The sequence below is a fragment of the Anastrepha ludens genome, chromosome 4, assembly GCF_028408465.1.
Source record: "Anastrepha ludens isolate Willacy chromosome 4, idAnaLude1.1, whole genome shotgun sequence".
In the NCBI taxonomy this organism is placed as follows: Eukaryota; Metazoa; Arthropoda; class Insecta; order Diptera; family Tephritidae; genus Anastrepha; species Anastrepha ludens.
In genome coordinates this window covers 1,954,844-1,971,047 of record NC_071500.1, presented here as the reverse complement: position 1 = coordinate 1,971,047, position 16,204 = coordinate 1,954,844, and the positions used below count along the sequence as shown (strand labels likewise).

The following is a 16,204-nucleotide window of genomic DNA, read 5'->3' as shown; positions in this document are numbered from 1 at the left end:
GTATATTTTACAAAATTATAAACATGACATTTTAATTAGAACAGCTAGAAAAATGTCATGAAGAAAGAACTAAAACTCCGAGACAAAATAACAAAAAAAAATGATAAATCAAGTTACGAAAATGGTAATCTGGCCATACTGGAGCTAAAATCACGTAACTAGCTGACAAATTCGCTGAGCGCAAGGTAACGGGACCACGATAGGCGCCATCTCGTTATTCTTTCCATCATGATTAGCCTTATAGCCCATGGGACGCTTTCAAGCATGCATGTCCAGCAGGCTTATATGTGTGCGTGTCGGGTGACACTCGTACTTGCTTCGTGTCACAGATACTTGTTGTCGGCTTTTGCTTGATGAAAATCAAAAATTTTAGATATTAGCGTCGAGCACCCGACACGCACACATATAAGCTGCAGAACATGCATGCTTGAGCGTCACCACGAGCTATTAGGGTCTAAAGAAGTCAGCTTCCATGAATTCGCCTTGTGTGCCCATTTCGCGTTTTAACAAATCGCCTCGAGATGTCGCAAATGTTTCGTACGCTTCTTTCCCACGACTTTCGTGCTTCCATTTTTCAGAGAACGTTCATTTTCTATTCAATTGCGGTATGAGTTGAAAAGTAATAATCTTCTGGTGATTATTCAGGGTGTACTAATTTTAATAAAGTTTTAGAGGTGAAAAATTGTGGATATTTGTTAAGTTGGGTTTAAAAGTGCAGAAGATAATTAGCAAATAAATTGTCTAATAAAAATGTTTAAAAAACAAAAGTGAAAAAGAAACGCTGAAAATTGAGGAAAAAACTTCACGTTTCATGCCGGTGTGGCTGGTATTGCAGAAGTATATACCGTTTTATATACATATATATATATATAAATTATTTAATTGAAGGCTGATTGAGGCGGAGGCGAAAGGAAGTGAAGTTAAAAATTGGTAAATGGTTTATAAATTCTGGATTTCAATTGTGGATATTTAGTTAGTTTGTTTTCATTTGCACACATCAGAAAAATTATATATTGGTAAATAATTGCCATGGCTGACGGTGCCGTGCTAGATCTTTATGCTGAAGACCTGGATAAAGATTTTGCCGCGCAGAACCAGGTGAGTAAAAGAGATGAAAGATATTAAATTTGTCTGTATAATAAAAAGGCAATTTTTTAGGATGAATTTGCTGGTGAAGGCGTTGATTTATATGACGATATAGGTGGTCCGACAGAATCTGCATCTGTTACTTCAGGCGCGACAGTGTCTGCTAATTCAGCTGAAAACGCGACGCCAGTGGTTGGCAGTGACACAGCCGGGAATGGTGGCGGCTCAAATGGTCTTTACCATCAAGGTGGTGGTAGTTTAACACCTAATCATATGGGCCGACGTTATCAACTCTATGTCGGCAACTTAACTTGGGTACGTATTTAAAAAATAGTTAGTTCATTATATAAGTTATCACTGAAAATTATATATAACAATATATTTCTAATTATCAGTAATGTACGTCAAAAAGTTGCATTTGATTAGATTCATTAAAAACTACAATTAAATTAAAACTTATATATTTAAATTAATTCAAATATCCAATAATTTCTTGTATGGGTGTAAGAGAACGCTTCTGCAGAATGAATCGCATAGCTCTATTTTGCATTTTTTGAAGTTTCTCAACTTGTGTGCCGTTAGCCATGAATAAAGTCGTGCTCGCTAAATTCGAACGTTCTATATAAATTCCTAGATATTATAATTAATGACTTACTTCCTCGATTTTATTTTATTTATTTATTAAAGTCAAACATACAACCATAGCTAATTTTTGAAATGATTGACCTTAAGAAGAGCCTAATAGATAAAAGAATTAACAATACAATTAAAATTATAGTTAGTAGTAAAAAGTTAAATTTTAGAAGGTATTGAATAAAGGTGAGAGAGATAAAAAATAGTAGTTGGGATTAATTGAAAAAATGAAAATTCATTTGAGGACATTCAACGATATTTGGAAAGGAAACGAAGCAATTTATGTTTGAAGCGCAAGTTTTTTTTATTTGTAAACTGTATTTCGTGGGGCTAGCACTTACTGCACTAGAAAGGATCATAAACTTTGTTTGTGACACATTTAGTTTAAGTCAATTGTACAAACAGTCAAGATCTTCTTGCATCCCTGTTACGGCTCTTGACAGATTTCCGTTAAGAAATTATTAGCAAATAGTTTTATTTTGCAATTGCTCAATGCTGTATTATATCACTAATATAAACATTGAAGGGTATATGAGCTAGGACCGTCGCCTGAAATGCAAGAAGTAATAAACTAAGAATTAAAACTAATTTTTTGCTTTATTATGAAGCATTTTATCGAATTACAAGTTTCCCACCGTTTTACAATATGCTACAAGACCGAGAGTACTCTGCAGTGTTCTTCAGACTGAACTGATGGAAATAACAGTGTAGAGATACCGTGCAATGATATCTACGTTTTCACTGGCAACACGACGGCGATAAAATCCCTCACAAAGTCGACAACATCCAAAGTAACCAAGAAATCCCGCACATCTGTTAACGACATTGTTGAGTAATTTCGTTCAAATGTTACATGGTTTCTAGTAGTTGCGACATCGAAGAGAATTGTGTGGCCGATGAACTGGCGAAACTCGCAATCACACTTTCTAATGAGAACTAAAAATTACATTGGCATACCCTTACAAACGTGTAAGCTACTTATTTAAAAAAAAATTGTAAGAATTGCGAATGAAAGATGTGCATAATCGTCGAGAATTATGGCAGATTCTCAATACTAAACGCACAGCATCCCTGCTAAGCCCAAACAAGCACAGCCTTAGTATACTAATTTAGATTATTACGGGACCAATGTCTTATAGTCCGAGTTGCACATGACTTCTGCAGAAGTTGCCTAAATGAAGAAGAGGGAGAGGAGATCCTGGACCTTGTATATCTCGGTCCTGCTTTATCCAAACGTAGACTCACCACTTTAGGTTGAAACATTTTTAATGAGTTAGAATATCTGTCACTGGGGAAATCAGGGATTTTCTAAAATATTTGAAAAGTGCTCAAGTTCCTCATGCGGTACCACAATGGGCTATGAGCTCAAGTGTGTTCCATAGTGGAAAACCTAACCTAATCCAACAGGATTGCTTTCTTGTCAAGTTCAATCCTGAACATGTTTCGACCTTAGTAGTATCGCCGTAGCCGAATGGGTTGGTGCGTGACTACCATTCGGAATTCCTAGAGAGAACGCAGGTTCGAATCTCGCTGAAACACCAAATTAAGAAAAACATTTTTCTAATAGCGGTCGTCCCTCTGCAGGCAATGGCAAACCTCCGAGTGTATTTCTGCCATGAAAAAGCTCCTCAAAAATATCTGCCGTTCGGAGTCGGCTTGAAACTGTAGGTCCCTCCATTTGTGGAACAACATCAAGTCGCACACCACAATTAGGAGGAGGACTTGGCTAATTGCTGAAAAAAGTTGTGTTAGCTCGGACCCCATCTCCATCACAGCTATAAGCAGTTACTTATGGCACCCGGAATGCACACGCATGCTAAGCGTTGAAACCTAGTCGATGGGGTAATCGCAAATCCATTTGAGGATATCCAAAAACATACATATGTACGTTTGTCAATTTTACCTGTTGTAAACACAAAGGTATGGGGTCAAGGCGAATTTATTACAGGTGACAGCAAACACATATAAGTAAAACCCTACATGTATTTGTTGTTGCGTTTGGTGCAAGCATCATGTTAAAATCAGCAAGCAAATGTAAACATACCAATACATACAAACAAAGCATATCATTTTGACGTAAGCCATACCTACGGCGAAAAATTCAGCTGGGTGAATGCTGTCACCTTATTAAATCCACCTTGTATGGGGTTGAACTCAATAATAGCTGTGGAAAGGGGAGCAAGCCGAGCGTCATTTGTTTTATCATTGCTGCTATAAATTGTAATTGAATATTAAAATTAATACCTCCCAAAAGGTTTCTTGGAATAATGCCAAACACAAATGTCAAGGAAAGGACTGACTGATAAAGAGCGCAAAACATATTTAAGCAAGGCTTTTGAACGCACTCAATCCTAGCTATCATAAATTGATGGAATAGACGGCAAATAATGGCAGTCTATTCAAAATGAGAGCGCACGAAAGAAGTGCCTGTCATATTGGTGTTTCATGCACGGAAATTCGAAGCTACGCGCTTTCGAATGGTACTCACGTACCAACCCATTCGGCTACGGCGGCACGATTCTATTGAACGGACTGTATAACAAAATGTTGCAGAAGTAGAAGCAAGTACTAATATCATTTATGAGCAAAACAAATAGCAGGAGCCCGAGAATATTCCTTTGGCAAGGAAGGTATCAGATGAAGAATGTCGGAGATTTGTAAACAAAAATTTCACATTAAATACTTGAATATGACGTAAATGGTGTGTTTCTAGCATTTTCTATTTATAAAATATATTTTTTCATTACAAATATTCAAAATTATTTTTCAAATCGCAAAATTGTCCGCACATTAGAATGACATTTCATAACTACATGATTTTATATATTTTTTATGTATATATATTTTTTAATATAATAATTTTTATATAAATTGTACAATATTTTATTTATTTGTTTATTTATTGCATTACAAACAAATCAAATTAGATACTAGCAGCTAAGGTCATCGTTTTTTTTTTTACTTCAATCGAAATTACTAAATCGCGACTAATTGCAGCATATTTGTTTATAATTAAGAGACTAAAACATCTAAACATGCCTGCAAGAATGTTTAATAGAAGTCATTGGAAATATTTTAGACTTATTTCTGTACCTATTAATTTTAAGTCGTGTATGTAGTCTATCACTTTGCAGCGTCACTGTTAGAATTATACATATATATAATTGGTGCGTACACCCTTTTTGGGTGTTTGGCCGAGCTCCTTCTCCAATTTGTGGTGTGCGTCTTGATGATGTTGTTCCACAAATGGAGGGACCTACAGTTTCAAGCCGACTCCGAACCGCAGATATTTTTTATGAGGAGCTTTTTCATGGCAGAAATACACTCGGAGGTTTCCCATTGCCTGCCGAGAGGCTGCCGCTATTAGAAAAAAACTTTTTCTTCATTTTGGTGTTTCGCCGAGATTCGAACATACGCTCTCTCTGAATTCCGAATGGTAACTCACGCACCAACTCATTCGGCTACAGGGGCCGTTACAATTAGGATCGAATAATATCTCTTGAATTAACTACAAAAACGAAAACACAGTCCTTAAAATATAAATCTCTATACGTACTTTTCCATTATGCGCTGCGTGATTCGGACCTTTAGGGTCGATAATAAAATATTAAAGTTTAATTTGTCAATAGTGTAACCAATACGTGTTCTATTATAATTTCTCGTAGTGGACAACTGACCAAGATATTGCTAACGTTATGCGTGAAATCGGGGTAAACGACTTCCAAGAGGTGAAGTTTTTTGAAAACAGATCGAATGGTCAATCGAAAGGATTCAGCGTTATATCACTTGGATCCGAAGCAAGCTTACGGCTAGTCTTAGAACGTCTGCCAAAAAAAGAGCTGCATGGTCAAGCTCCGGTAGTAACGTATCCAACAAAGCAGGCGTTGAACCAGTTTGAGAGTTTACAGAAGACACGTCCGGTACCACCGTCGCAACAGAATGGACCACCACGTGGTCCCGCGCCTCCGAATATGGGCGTGGGTGGACCATTGCCTCCACATCCAGGTGGTCAAGGCGTACCTCCCGGTCATCCACCACGTATGATGAATCCCAATATGGCACCCGGTCAGTACCGCCCACAACATATGCCACAGGGTCCACCTGTAGGACCGAATGCGGGCCCACCACGTATGCAGGTATGTACATATTAATTGTCTTTCGCCTATAATGCACAAATTGATTTAATTCACTCAGAATTGACCGTGTCTTTTAAACAATTACCATTTCCCTGCTTTTGGTTTATTATTATAATTTAAATTTTTTTGTATATAAACTCAAATAAGCTAGCAATGTTTATCTGATTAGTTCTGAATGCCAATTTTTGAGTAGTCTAGTTTACAGTTAAAAAGCAAAACCTTCCTTACCACAATTTCTGTAAACTTGGTCAAGCATAACTACTTTTTGAGCCAAAAATGAGTGTTTACATTATGCAATAGGAATGTAATGAAAATTAACATCTTATAGGGAACTGTAAACTGTATTTTGTTATTTATATATATGTTTACTTTATTTGCGTAAATGAAATTATTGTCATGAGGTACAATTGTTTATGCGCAGCATTGTTAAGATCTGAGTTTTTCAAAAGATTGAATACAAGGTGGCTCATAATTCATAATCATCCAATTTATTTTTTAATAATTTGTTTACTAAATAAAAAATTATTTTCTATTATGAAAATCTTTATTTTGACCTTTACGCGCTCCACTGCTTGTCTGTTTGTATACGGCTAGTTCACAACAAAATAAATCTGCCGATGGGTGATTAATTTTGCGCCACCTTGTATTATTACATTTATTTACAGTAGCGGCCATAATCATAGCTGCGCGAAAGTTTTGACTATTTATTTTTTTATTTAATTTGTTTTATATACTATATGAACTATATTTAGTCTTGCCATAAGTTCTGTTACATGTTAAGACCGTTATAGATATAAAATTATAATACTTTTTTAAGAAAGTTAGTTTTAGTTAATCGTGTAAATATTTAAAAAAAAATTAAATTTTAACTCGAAATGCTTTTACACAAGCCACCAAACCATTACGGAGGCCGAATGGTGGCTACGCTAAACCACTGGAACAGCAGTTTTTGCTTCTTGAGAAGTTTTAGCATAGATTTTGTCGTTTTGCTTATTAAAAACTTCTTCAACAATGAAAATTTCATCATTTCCCACCTGTGAAAAGCATATTTTCATGGCCGTTGACCGCGTTCCACCGAAGAAAATGCTTGCATCTGTCGAGCCCAATTTTCTTTAAGCGAGTTTTCAAAAGATGATCAGTTGAACGACGAAAGCCTTTTATGTGGAGATCATCTCTAATTAGTCTTGACATGGATGTGGTCGATACATTCATTTATCTGGACATGATTTTCGATAGCAATAAAATAATTGAAGGCGACCTTTGGAATGAATTCAATGAGAAAAGGCTCAAATTTGTAGTCACCAGCGCTCTGAAAGCTGGCATTGCATCTGGGCAGATACGGCTTTTGAAAAATTTTTCGCGCAAATTTTGCGTTCGATAGAAAGACGGGGTTTTTTACATAAAGAAGAAGTGGGCATTCGATTTAGTATAATGGGGGTTTCTTTTCTCACAATAATATCGCATTTATTCCGCCCTGTACCAGAGTTGTTTTCATTGCTCAACATATTTATAGGATAATATTTTCTTTTCTCAAAATGGTTGTACGAAAACTTTGGTGCAAAACAAAGAAAGTAATTCGTTTCATTATACTAAAGGGTTATACGCAGTTATGAAGCAAATAAAAGACGGGTTGTCAAGGATTTATCCTGAAGAAACTTCAGAATATTTTAATTTGAAAATTTTTGGCGGTTATAAAAGCATCCTTCAAGAACGTAACAAAATTTTTTATTTATGAAAATGTTGATTATAGAGCGCGCTGCAGGCGATTTCTGGAACCTCCTTTAAAAAAAGACGATTTACGGTGTACATCGTAACTCAGGATTGGATTATCTGAAATCAAAAAACCAAACAAATTTTGTTAATATATTAGATTATCTAGTAATTAATAGTTCGGCTAATCAAAATAGTGAATTTTCACAAAATGGCAGCTTTTAAAAGAAATGATTTCGATTTTTACGTTAAAATTTGGCCGTAAATTGATTATAAAATGGAAAATAAGTATCAGATTTACAAAAGGAACGATTAATTACTAGAAAATGTATCTTTAAAGATTGAGTTAAAACGGTTGACCGATCAAACAAGCCGTTTTCGAGATATCGTGTACACCGACTTGAAAAATGCCGTTTTGAAAAAAACACGTTTAAAGTTTCAATACCTACCTTAAAACGTGCCGAGGCATCTCTACATATTTAGGTATAACTCCGAAAGTATTGCTTAGATCTACTTCAAATTTCGTGCGTATACTTTTGAATATATGTACATTACAAAAATGCAATAAAAAACATCGATTTTTTTTAAAGTCATAACTGCGTATAACCCCTTAAATATATATATATTAGTATATATATATATATATTATATATATAGAGGGTGAACGAGATGAAGTGTTACCAACTTCACACTGCTTGTATCTGTAAAACAGCTCATGACAGCAACGTCAAAATTGTTCTAATGACAGTTCAATATATTGTTTATAAGCCATCAAAAGCATTCGCGTCTCAGTTTTGTTGATTTTTTTTTCTGTGATGGAAATCAATCGTAATAGTGTGATCGCGTTATATTTGGTTGGAAAATCACAACCAGCCATTGTTCGTGAGCTCAGTCGCCTCAAAATGAATAAAATGGTTGTGTATCGCACTATAAAACGTTACAATGATACTGGTAGCATTGCAAAACGCTATGGAGGTGGACCAAAAAGTGAAGGCTCGATTTGAACGAAATCCATGTCGAAGTGCAAGAAAAATGGCCAAAGAACTGAAAATATCGCAAGACAGCATTCGACGCATATTGAAAAATGAGCTCAAGGTCAAGGCTTACAAGTTCCAAAAAGCACACGATCTTTCACCCCAGCAAAAAAAAGTTCGGTGCGAAAGAGCAAAAATACACAAAAAACTTATTCTTCATTTTGGTGTTTCACAGAGATTCGAACCTACGTATTCCGAATTCCGAATGGTAGTCACGCACCAAGCCATTTGGCTACGACGGCCACCCTTCAATATTCAATATACTATTTACTTATACATATATCATTATATTAAATACAAAATTGGTGCAATTGTTGGATTTTTTCTTGTTTTATTCTGGTATGAAATACGCAACATTTTCATAGAGCTGGGCAATATTTTTGCATACATGACTGTCCAAGTATAGTACAAACGCGTTTAGTGTAATTTCTCGGTTGGACCTCGGAAGCAGATACCCGCGTTTCGTTTTAAGGGCAATTGTAAATTTTTTATTTGTGATAAACTTTAAGAAAAGCTACGGTTTACAAAAACTAAATTTTGAAAAATCTGTAGTGAAAAAATTTATATAAAAACAAGTTAGCATAAGGAAATTGTTCAACTTATGAATAAATCAAGGTATAATTCGGAATTTTCAATTTTAATTCTTTTAATTCACGCGCTAGAAGGACTTATAAGTATTGTATTCTGCTTGGTTACTTGTTAATTCTTACTGGAGATGAACGTGAACAGACCTATCAATTCATTCAATACAACTGTTCATCGTGGTCCATTTAGTGGGTTCTTTTTAAAAAATCTAAAAAAATTAACACAAATAAAGATTTTTTCGGTATATTAATTCTTCGGAAAGCAAATATTCGTCTTATTTTGGAATACGATTTCATTTATGTGGCTGCCTTCGCAATATCGCATTGTGTTAACCAAGTTTTCCAAAAGCATGGTGACGGTTCTATACACGAATGGCTTGCTCGATATTCGGCTTAAGGGTGTGATTCATTAATAGGTAGATTGTTCTGTTCGTACAACATCGATCATTAAAGACGTCTCAAAAAAGTCTAACGGCGTTAAATCTTTCCTCCGAGCTGGCCAATTGGCAATCGTTGAGACGATTGATAACACGACATTCACCGGAAGACCGTCACCACCTTCTTAAGCTCCCGTCCACTGAATGCCGTAATCGGAGTCCAACCACCACCTATAGCAGATGAAGAGCTCCAGTTTCCCCGTGAGACCCGCGTAACACTGGTACAATTACGTTCTGGATACTGTAGCAGGTTAAACTCCTACAATTATGGCATGGTATACTGTCCTGTTGAAACCTAAGATCGTCCAAGTCGAAATGACGTTTCCGGCTGCATTTTAAAAGAAAAATGGGCCAATGATGCCACCACCTTGTGAGGATTTATTGGCTTCTCGACTATCACGTGCGGGGATCTGATCCCCAGATGTGACAGGTTTACCGGTTAGGGTAGCGGAGAAAAGATGATTCGACGTCTATTCACTAAACGCACTGTTATTTGGTTTTAGAAAATATGTATGTGAATGCCATGTACAAATGAATGTTAATATGTATACTATATAATTATTAATGCCCATCATCGCACATAGGTGGAAAATATGGGAAATATGTTCCTTTGAACAGCGAAAATAACGGGAAAGTATTTTTTTACCAATATATAAATGTTTTAAAAACTTTTCTTTAAGTTTCATCAATACAATAGAATCCCGCTAATCTTCGAACATTCATTGTGCAGATATACATATGTATAGACACACCTTACGTTTGTTATTAAATTTATGGTTGTTATTGTGTTTAACGGGACTACATTAATGGAAGCTAAGAAATCTTAGGAGCTACCAATCTCAAACTAACCTACATAGTCGCAAGTATTTGGTGTTTGTAATTTTTCCTCTCTTTCGAGTGCCTTAAGATACATATCTCAATTTCACTATTTGTAACCGCTATATCTTACATTATTTTTACCCAAATTATGCCTATTTTCGGCCAAAGGTATTTGATATTTAAAGAATTAGCTTTGAAGCAGAAAATACAAAACACTTAAAGTAACTATCACTTTGAGGCATTATTTTTTTAAACATATTTCTTTTTAATCTGTCCTAAGTGTGAGTGTGCATATTATTGTATTAAAAACAAAGTAAATCGTTAACAACTCCAAAAAAAGTCCTTATTTTTGTAGCTTTTATCCTTATTATTATTATTTTATTCCATGTTTTTATGGCAACATTTCGATGTGATAATTCGTCTTCTTTTATTCATTCTTAAACACACGAATATGGTATAACATTTACAACAACTACAACATGCAAATAACTCACAAATGAACGACATTGCAAAAAGGCGCCAATGCATCAGGGCGGCGGACACATGGGGCCACAACAACCATTGCCCGGTCCACCGCCACGCTATCCGCCCAATCAAGGACAGTGGGCGGCTACAGGACAGCCACGTCCGAATGGACCACGTACAGGACCGCCAAATGGACCTCCGCAGCGTCCTCAAATGGTAAACTTGAATTTCTTATTAATAGAATTTATCAAAATTGTTATTTCTAAACATCACAACCTTATTCCCAGATAGTAACACAGTATTCCAAATTATAAATGCACAAGAATTCAATCCAAACGTATACATATTTATTCATATATATTGTAGTCACTTATTTCCCAGACTTTTGTATACATCTTAGAGTCCACATAAAATATACAACTGACATGTTATATGCTAACATTAAAATGACACGTAGTTAGTAGTAGTAAATAAATATATGCTACAGAAATAAATTTTATAGAAGCGCATTCAGATCATTCAGATAAATTTGTTTGCGGAAGATATCAAGTAATGATGGCGCTTGCATGCCTGCTCTTGCTCTACCAATGCATCAATTCTAATAAATCGTTCGCGTGTTTTAACTAATAATTTTTGTTTCTTTTTCCAGTTTCAAGGTCCACCAGGAGGAATGCCGATTCGGGGTCCACGACCAGACTGGAGTAGACCACCTATGCATGGAGGCTTTCCGCCTCAAGGTCCACCTGGTGGTCCACCGCAAGGACCTCCTCACATGCAAGGTCCACCACGTGGTCCGCCTGGTGGCCCTCCTCAACTGGGCCCGGGCGGGCCTCCAGGAGGTCCTCATGGAGGTCCTGGTGGGCCAGCACCACACGTGAATCCGGCATTCTTCGCTCAGCCGGGCGGCCCGCCTCAACATCCGGGCGGTCCACCCATGAGTGGTCCCCCCCACGGCCCTCCTGGACCGCCGCAACAGGGAATGGGTATGCCACCACAGCATGGCCCACCACCTCATTTTGCCCAACAAGGGGCACCTCGCGGTCCATGGCCGGGTCCTGCTCCAGCGAAACCACAAGGTCCGTTTCCAGACCAGACATTAGGCCCCCAGTTAACCGAAGTAGAATTTGAAGAGATCATGAGCAGAAACCGTACTGTAAGCAGTTCAGCTATAGCCAGGTATATATGAGTACTACATATGATTTATTTTCAATCATAGCAAACATTTGGGTGGGCTGAACTATTTTAAAATTTTATTTGAAAAATTGTCTCTTTCTTTTATAGGGCCGTTTCAGATGCAGCAGCTGGTGAATATTCCAGTGCGATTGAAACTCTGGTCACGGCTATTTCTCTTATCAAACAGTCGAAAGTGGCGCACGATGAGCGTTGTAAAATATTGATCAGCTCTTTGCAGGACACCTTGCATGGCATCGAAACAAAAAGTTACAATCGCAGAGAGCGTTCACGATCGCGAGAGCGGACCCATCGCCCTAGGCAACGCAGGGAGCGTTCATCATCTCGTTATAGAGAGCGCTCACGTGATAGGGAGCGTGAACGTGACCGTGATCGTGAAGGAGGGTAAGTACATTCCCGTAAAATTCTGCAAAGTTAGAATATTTACGAAAAGTGTTTTTTTTTTTTGCAGATATAGGGAACGTTCTAGAAGCCGAGAACGTGAACGTCCCGTCCCAGATCACTATAGAGATGATAGGTAAACTCTGAAAACATCTAATATATTGGTTTAACATTACATTATTATCTTATTTTCAACTAATCATGATTTATTTAACAACTAAAGTAGCTCCAGTCGTTCTGCACGTCCACGTAAATCTCCTGAAGCCATCGCGGAGGTAGTAAGTGATGTGCCATCGAAACGCAGTTATTACGAGGAGCGTTATCGATCATCAGATCGTGATCGTGAGCGCGACAGAGAACGGGAGCGAGAGCGTGATAGAGATCGGGATCGGGAAAGGGACCGAGATCGGCGTGAGGAACATCGCTCGCGGCACTGAATAGACAGTGGGGCAAAAGAGTAATCCAAATCAACGCTTGCAACAAAGTAAATAAATATACACAACAAGAAAGCAATCAACGGTACTTTTAAAAGTCGTACACTTTGATTGCGTGCAATGCAGAAATCATAGGAAAATAATCAACCACGACAGGCTCCATAGCAAAGTTTGTTTGCGAATTTTCACTTTCAATTGATTACCATTATTTTTAATAGATTTAAATGATCTAAACATGCAAAATATAAAATAACATAATTTTAATGGAATCGCAAAATGCGGTTTCAGGATAGACGACTTCGAATGGAAAACAGAATTAGCTCAGCGGAATCGTCTTGATAAAAATATATAAGGAAATATACATACATAGATGTAAACTCTTAAGTCGGAAACTATCAATTTGAAACGCGTCATGCAAATCTTCAATCAAGGTTTTAGCAGGAATATATCCAGCAATATTTTTGAAGGAAAAGCGGTTATATTACATACTTGCATTACGCAGTATATATACATACATGAACTCAAGATTTATTAAGTGGAATTGTAACAACTGGCGGCATCAGTAAATAGCGATTGATTATTTGCGAAATCTTTCCTGCGCGTTCACATCAGAAGAAGATTGTATATTGATATTTCCATTTATTAATAAAAAAAATTAAAATGTTAAATTGCAAACTACTGTATTATTGTCTTTTATGCTGAATTACCTATTTATATAATTATATAATCACTCTTATATACGAATGTCTTTACATATTTAGATGCACCACTGTTTCGTGCGACATTATTATTATTGTTATTTATTATTTATCAGCCCTATATTTATTATTATTGTTAACTTCCTTCTCATTATAATATTGTTTTCATTGTTTATTTTTATTTGAATGTAAAATATCCGTGTACTAACAGTAAACGTCGTAACACCCTTCTGATTGCACACAGAACTAACAAACAAACTTTATACATAGATTTCCTGCCGTATATATTGATAATTTGATACTTTCGATTTTCTTTAAGTACCTAGATCTGTAAATTAAAAATTTTCGGGAAAAGGTTTATATTCTGACTTTTTGTTTGTTATCCCCTAGGCATTATGAATCATTTGTTTAAACATTAATATATAATTTTAATCACTTATGTATATTCGAAGTTGCCTACCCATATTTCCATTTCATGTAAACTCCAAGGAAAATTATGTTTACTGGATTTGTATAACGGAAATAACTGAAATTCCAAGTGATTTTAAAATGTTTAACAAGACGGTTGTATATTATTTTCAAGTTAGTATCCTTATTATTAGGCTAAAAAGTGATGAATTTGTAGAGTCACACTATTACGTATTTTTAAGTGGCCAATATAATGTATTTGACAAAAATTAGTTTCGCCTTCATTTCTTCCAAACTGTCCAACGCTTATACACCATAGATATATATCTATTAAGCAATTTGTAAAAAAACAAAATCAATTTAAAATGTACGAGTTTACCAGTTGTTGGATATCCTTGAGGCAAAAGATTTGCAAAATCTATTAAAATATTTAAGTTTATATTTTTGAGATGCATTAAATTGTGTATTATTTGTTTATGATTTTCAATCATACATTTTAATCAATCAATTTAGATATTCTGAAGACACACTTTATTCCCTTCCTTTCTTAATTTTAATCTTAACGCTGGAAACGGTAGTGCTCATGGTAGCTTATAATGCAATGTTGTTTATTTTATTTTATTAACTACTATTTTTTTTTAGTTGCGAACGGTCTCATTTTACCTTTCAAATCTCACATTAAGATGTATCAAATACATTGCTACCCTACCTACTTAAAGCTAAATTCTATATTAATAATGAGAACTATTTATTTACAATCTTTATTTTTGTAATTTGAAGTTTTTCTATAATATAATGTATATACTTGTATGATCTGTGATATGATACGGTAAACATGTGTGCCATCTGTGATGGTTGCATTGCTACCGGTGTAACTATAAAATATTGAAATAATTTATTAGACGCAGGTAAAATACTCAGTATTCATATTGAATAAGTGGTATATGTAAAGCTATAGCTATCGGATGTATAAGGAATACAATCTTTGAAAATGGTGATTAAATGACTGGTAAAATCGGTAGCATGGAAATAATAGATTCCAGCACTTCTTCATCCGATAACTTAGGCATTAGCATTGTTATTTTTTTTCTATTCTAAATCGAAACGTATTGATGAAATTTAATTCAAATTGAACTGTTAAAAAGTTTTTTATTGCCATTTGAACAAAGTTTTATGTATTTGAACAATTGTATTGAAAAGACATTTTAATTGTATCAGCATCAACTATTGTTACAAACATAAAACTTGGTGCATATGTATGTACTCTCTAACAAGAAACCACGCTCCGCGCTCAAAATCCAGTAATTGGAGTTGAACAGACAGTTTTTATTGTTAATATTTGTAAAACTTAGTGTTTTTATTTTATTAAAGCAAGAAAGAAAATACATCTTATAATTTTGCGTTTATTGCAAGAGATTGCAGAGCAATCGTTGGTAAGTGTTAGCCGATTTCTTGTTGGAGAGAAAAAGTGCATTGAAATGGTGCAGAAAGTATATATGTACATATATTCCATGGTATAAAACGTCAAGTAAATGGTAAAAACTACTTTTAAGGGGTATTAGTCGCCGTGCCAACAATATTTGTTTAAGACTATTGAGGAATAAGCTTCCAACTCTGCAATAACAGGATCTGTGGGATCATTTATAGTTTTGTCATTCGATTAGAAGTTTTGGACGTAGAAACAAAAAAGTGCCATATACACAATGATATTAGTAAATTAAGAATCACTAGGTGTAGCCATAGTTTATGAAGGGGCTCGTAGTTTTTTCCAACTAAAGTCTTACATATATTTTATTGGGAATTTTTAAAGACAATTCATGTATTTATTTAAATTAATTATTCGTGTGCTGTAAAACGGCGAGGGAAACTCTTGCTTTAAATTGTCTTAAATCCCTTAAACATCATGTGAACTAAGTAAATCATTTAAACAGGCGATATTATATTTGCAAGGTTAATTTCCCTATTATACATAATTTTCTCAAAATCGGCGTTTTCGGCTCCAATAAAAAATGTAAATTCTCTTTAAAACTTTATAGTAGCTCTTAATAAGTAGCCTTCTAAAGCTACAATGTGTCAAATGTATATTTTGTAACACAAGTGTATTTTTACAAAAGAATAAATTAAAACCTGACATAATAATGCGTATATTATCTAGAAGCAAAGCGCATTTCGGTATCGGTAACTCAGT

The 16,204-nt window shown here is 35.4% G+C and overlaps 1 protein-coding gene across 4 annotated transcripts; it reads left to right on the top strand.

The window, feature by feature from the left end:
- Positions 1–541: 541 nt before the first annotated feature.
- LOC128861471 (cleavage and polyadenylation specificity factor subunit 6) lies at positions 542–15,403 on the top strand. Of its 4 annotated transcripts, XM_054099615.1 has the most exons (10): positions 542–837; positions 889–930; positions 1,002–1,098; positions 1,159–1,401; positions 5,385–5,855; positions 10,956–11,120; positions 11,554–12,080; positions 12,186–12,479; positions 12,547–12,612; positions 12,700–15,403. In XM_054099615.1, the coding sequence occupies exons 3-10, from the start codon at positions 1,030–1,032 to the stop codon at positions 12,911–12,913; spliced, it is 2,049 nt and encodes a 682-aa protein (XP_053955590.1). In that variant the 5' UTR covers positions 542–837; positions 889–930; positions 1,002–1,029; the 3' UTR covers positions 12,914–15,403. The 4 variants fall into 4 exon arrangements, with proteins under 4 accessions (XP_053955590.1, XP_053955592.1, XP_053955589.1 ...); XM_054099617.1 differs by having other exon boundaries at positions 542–930; positions 12,703–15,403; XM_054099614.1 differs by having other exon boundaries at positions 542–930.
- The last annotated feature ends 801 nt before the right edge of the window (positions 15,404–16,204 follow it).

Excerpts from the sequence above, each read along its gene's own strand:
- LOC128861471 (XM_054099615.1), top strand. The coding sequence starts at position 1,030 with ATGGCTGACGGTGCCGTGCTAGATCTTTATGCTGAAGACCTGGATAAA. Across the intron at positions 12,480-12,546 it reads GACCGTGATCGTGAAGGAGG|ATATAGGGAACGTTCTAGAA; the intron begins GTAAGTACATTC and ends TTTTTTTTGCAG. Across the intron at positions 12,613-12,699 it reads GATCACTATAGAGATGATAG|TAGCTCCAGTCGTTCTGCAC; the intron begins GTAAACTCTGAA and ends TAACAACTAAAG.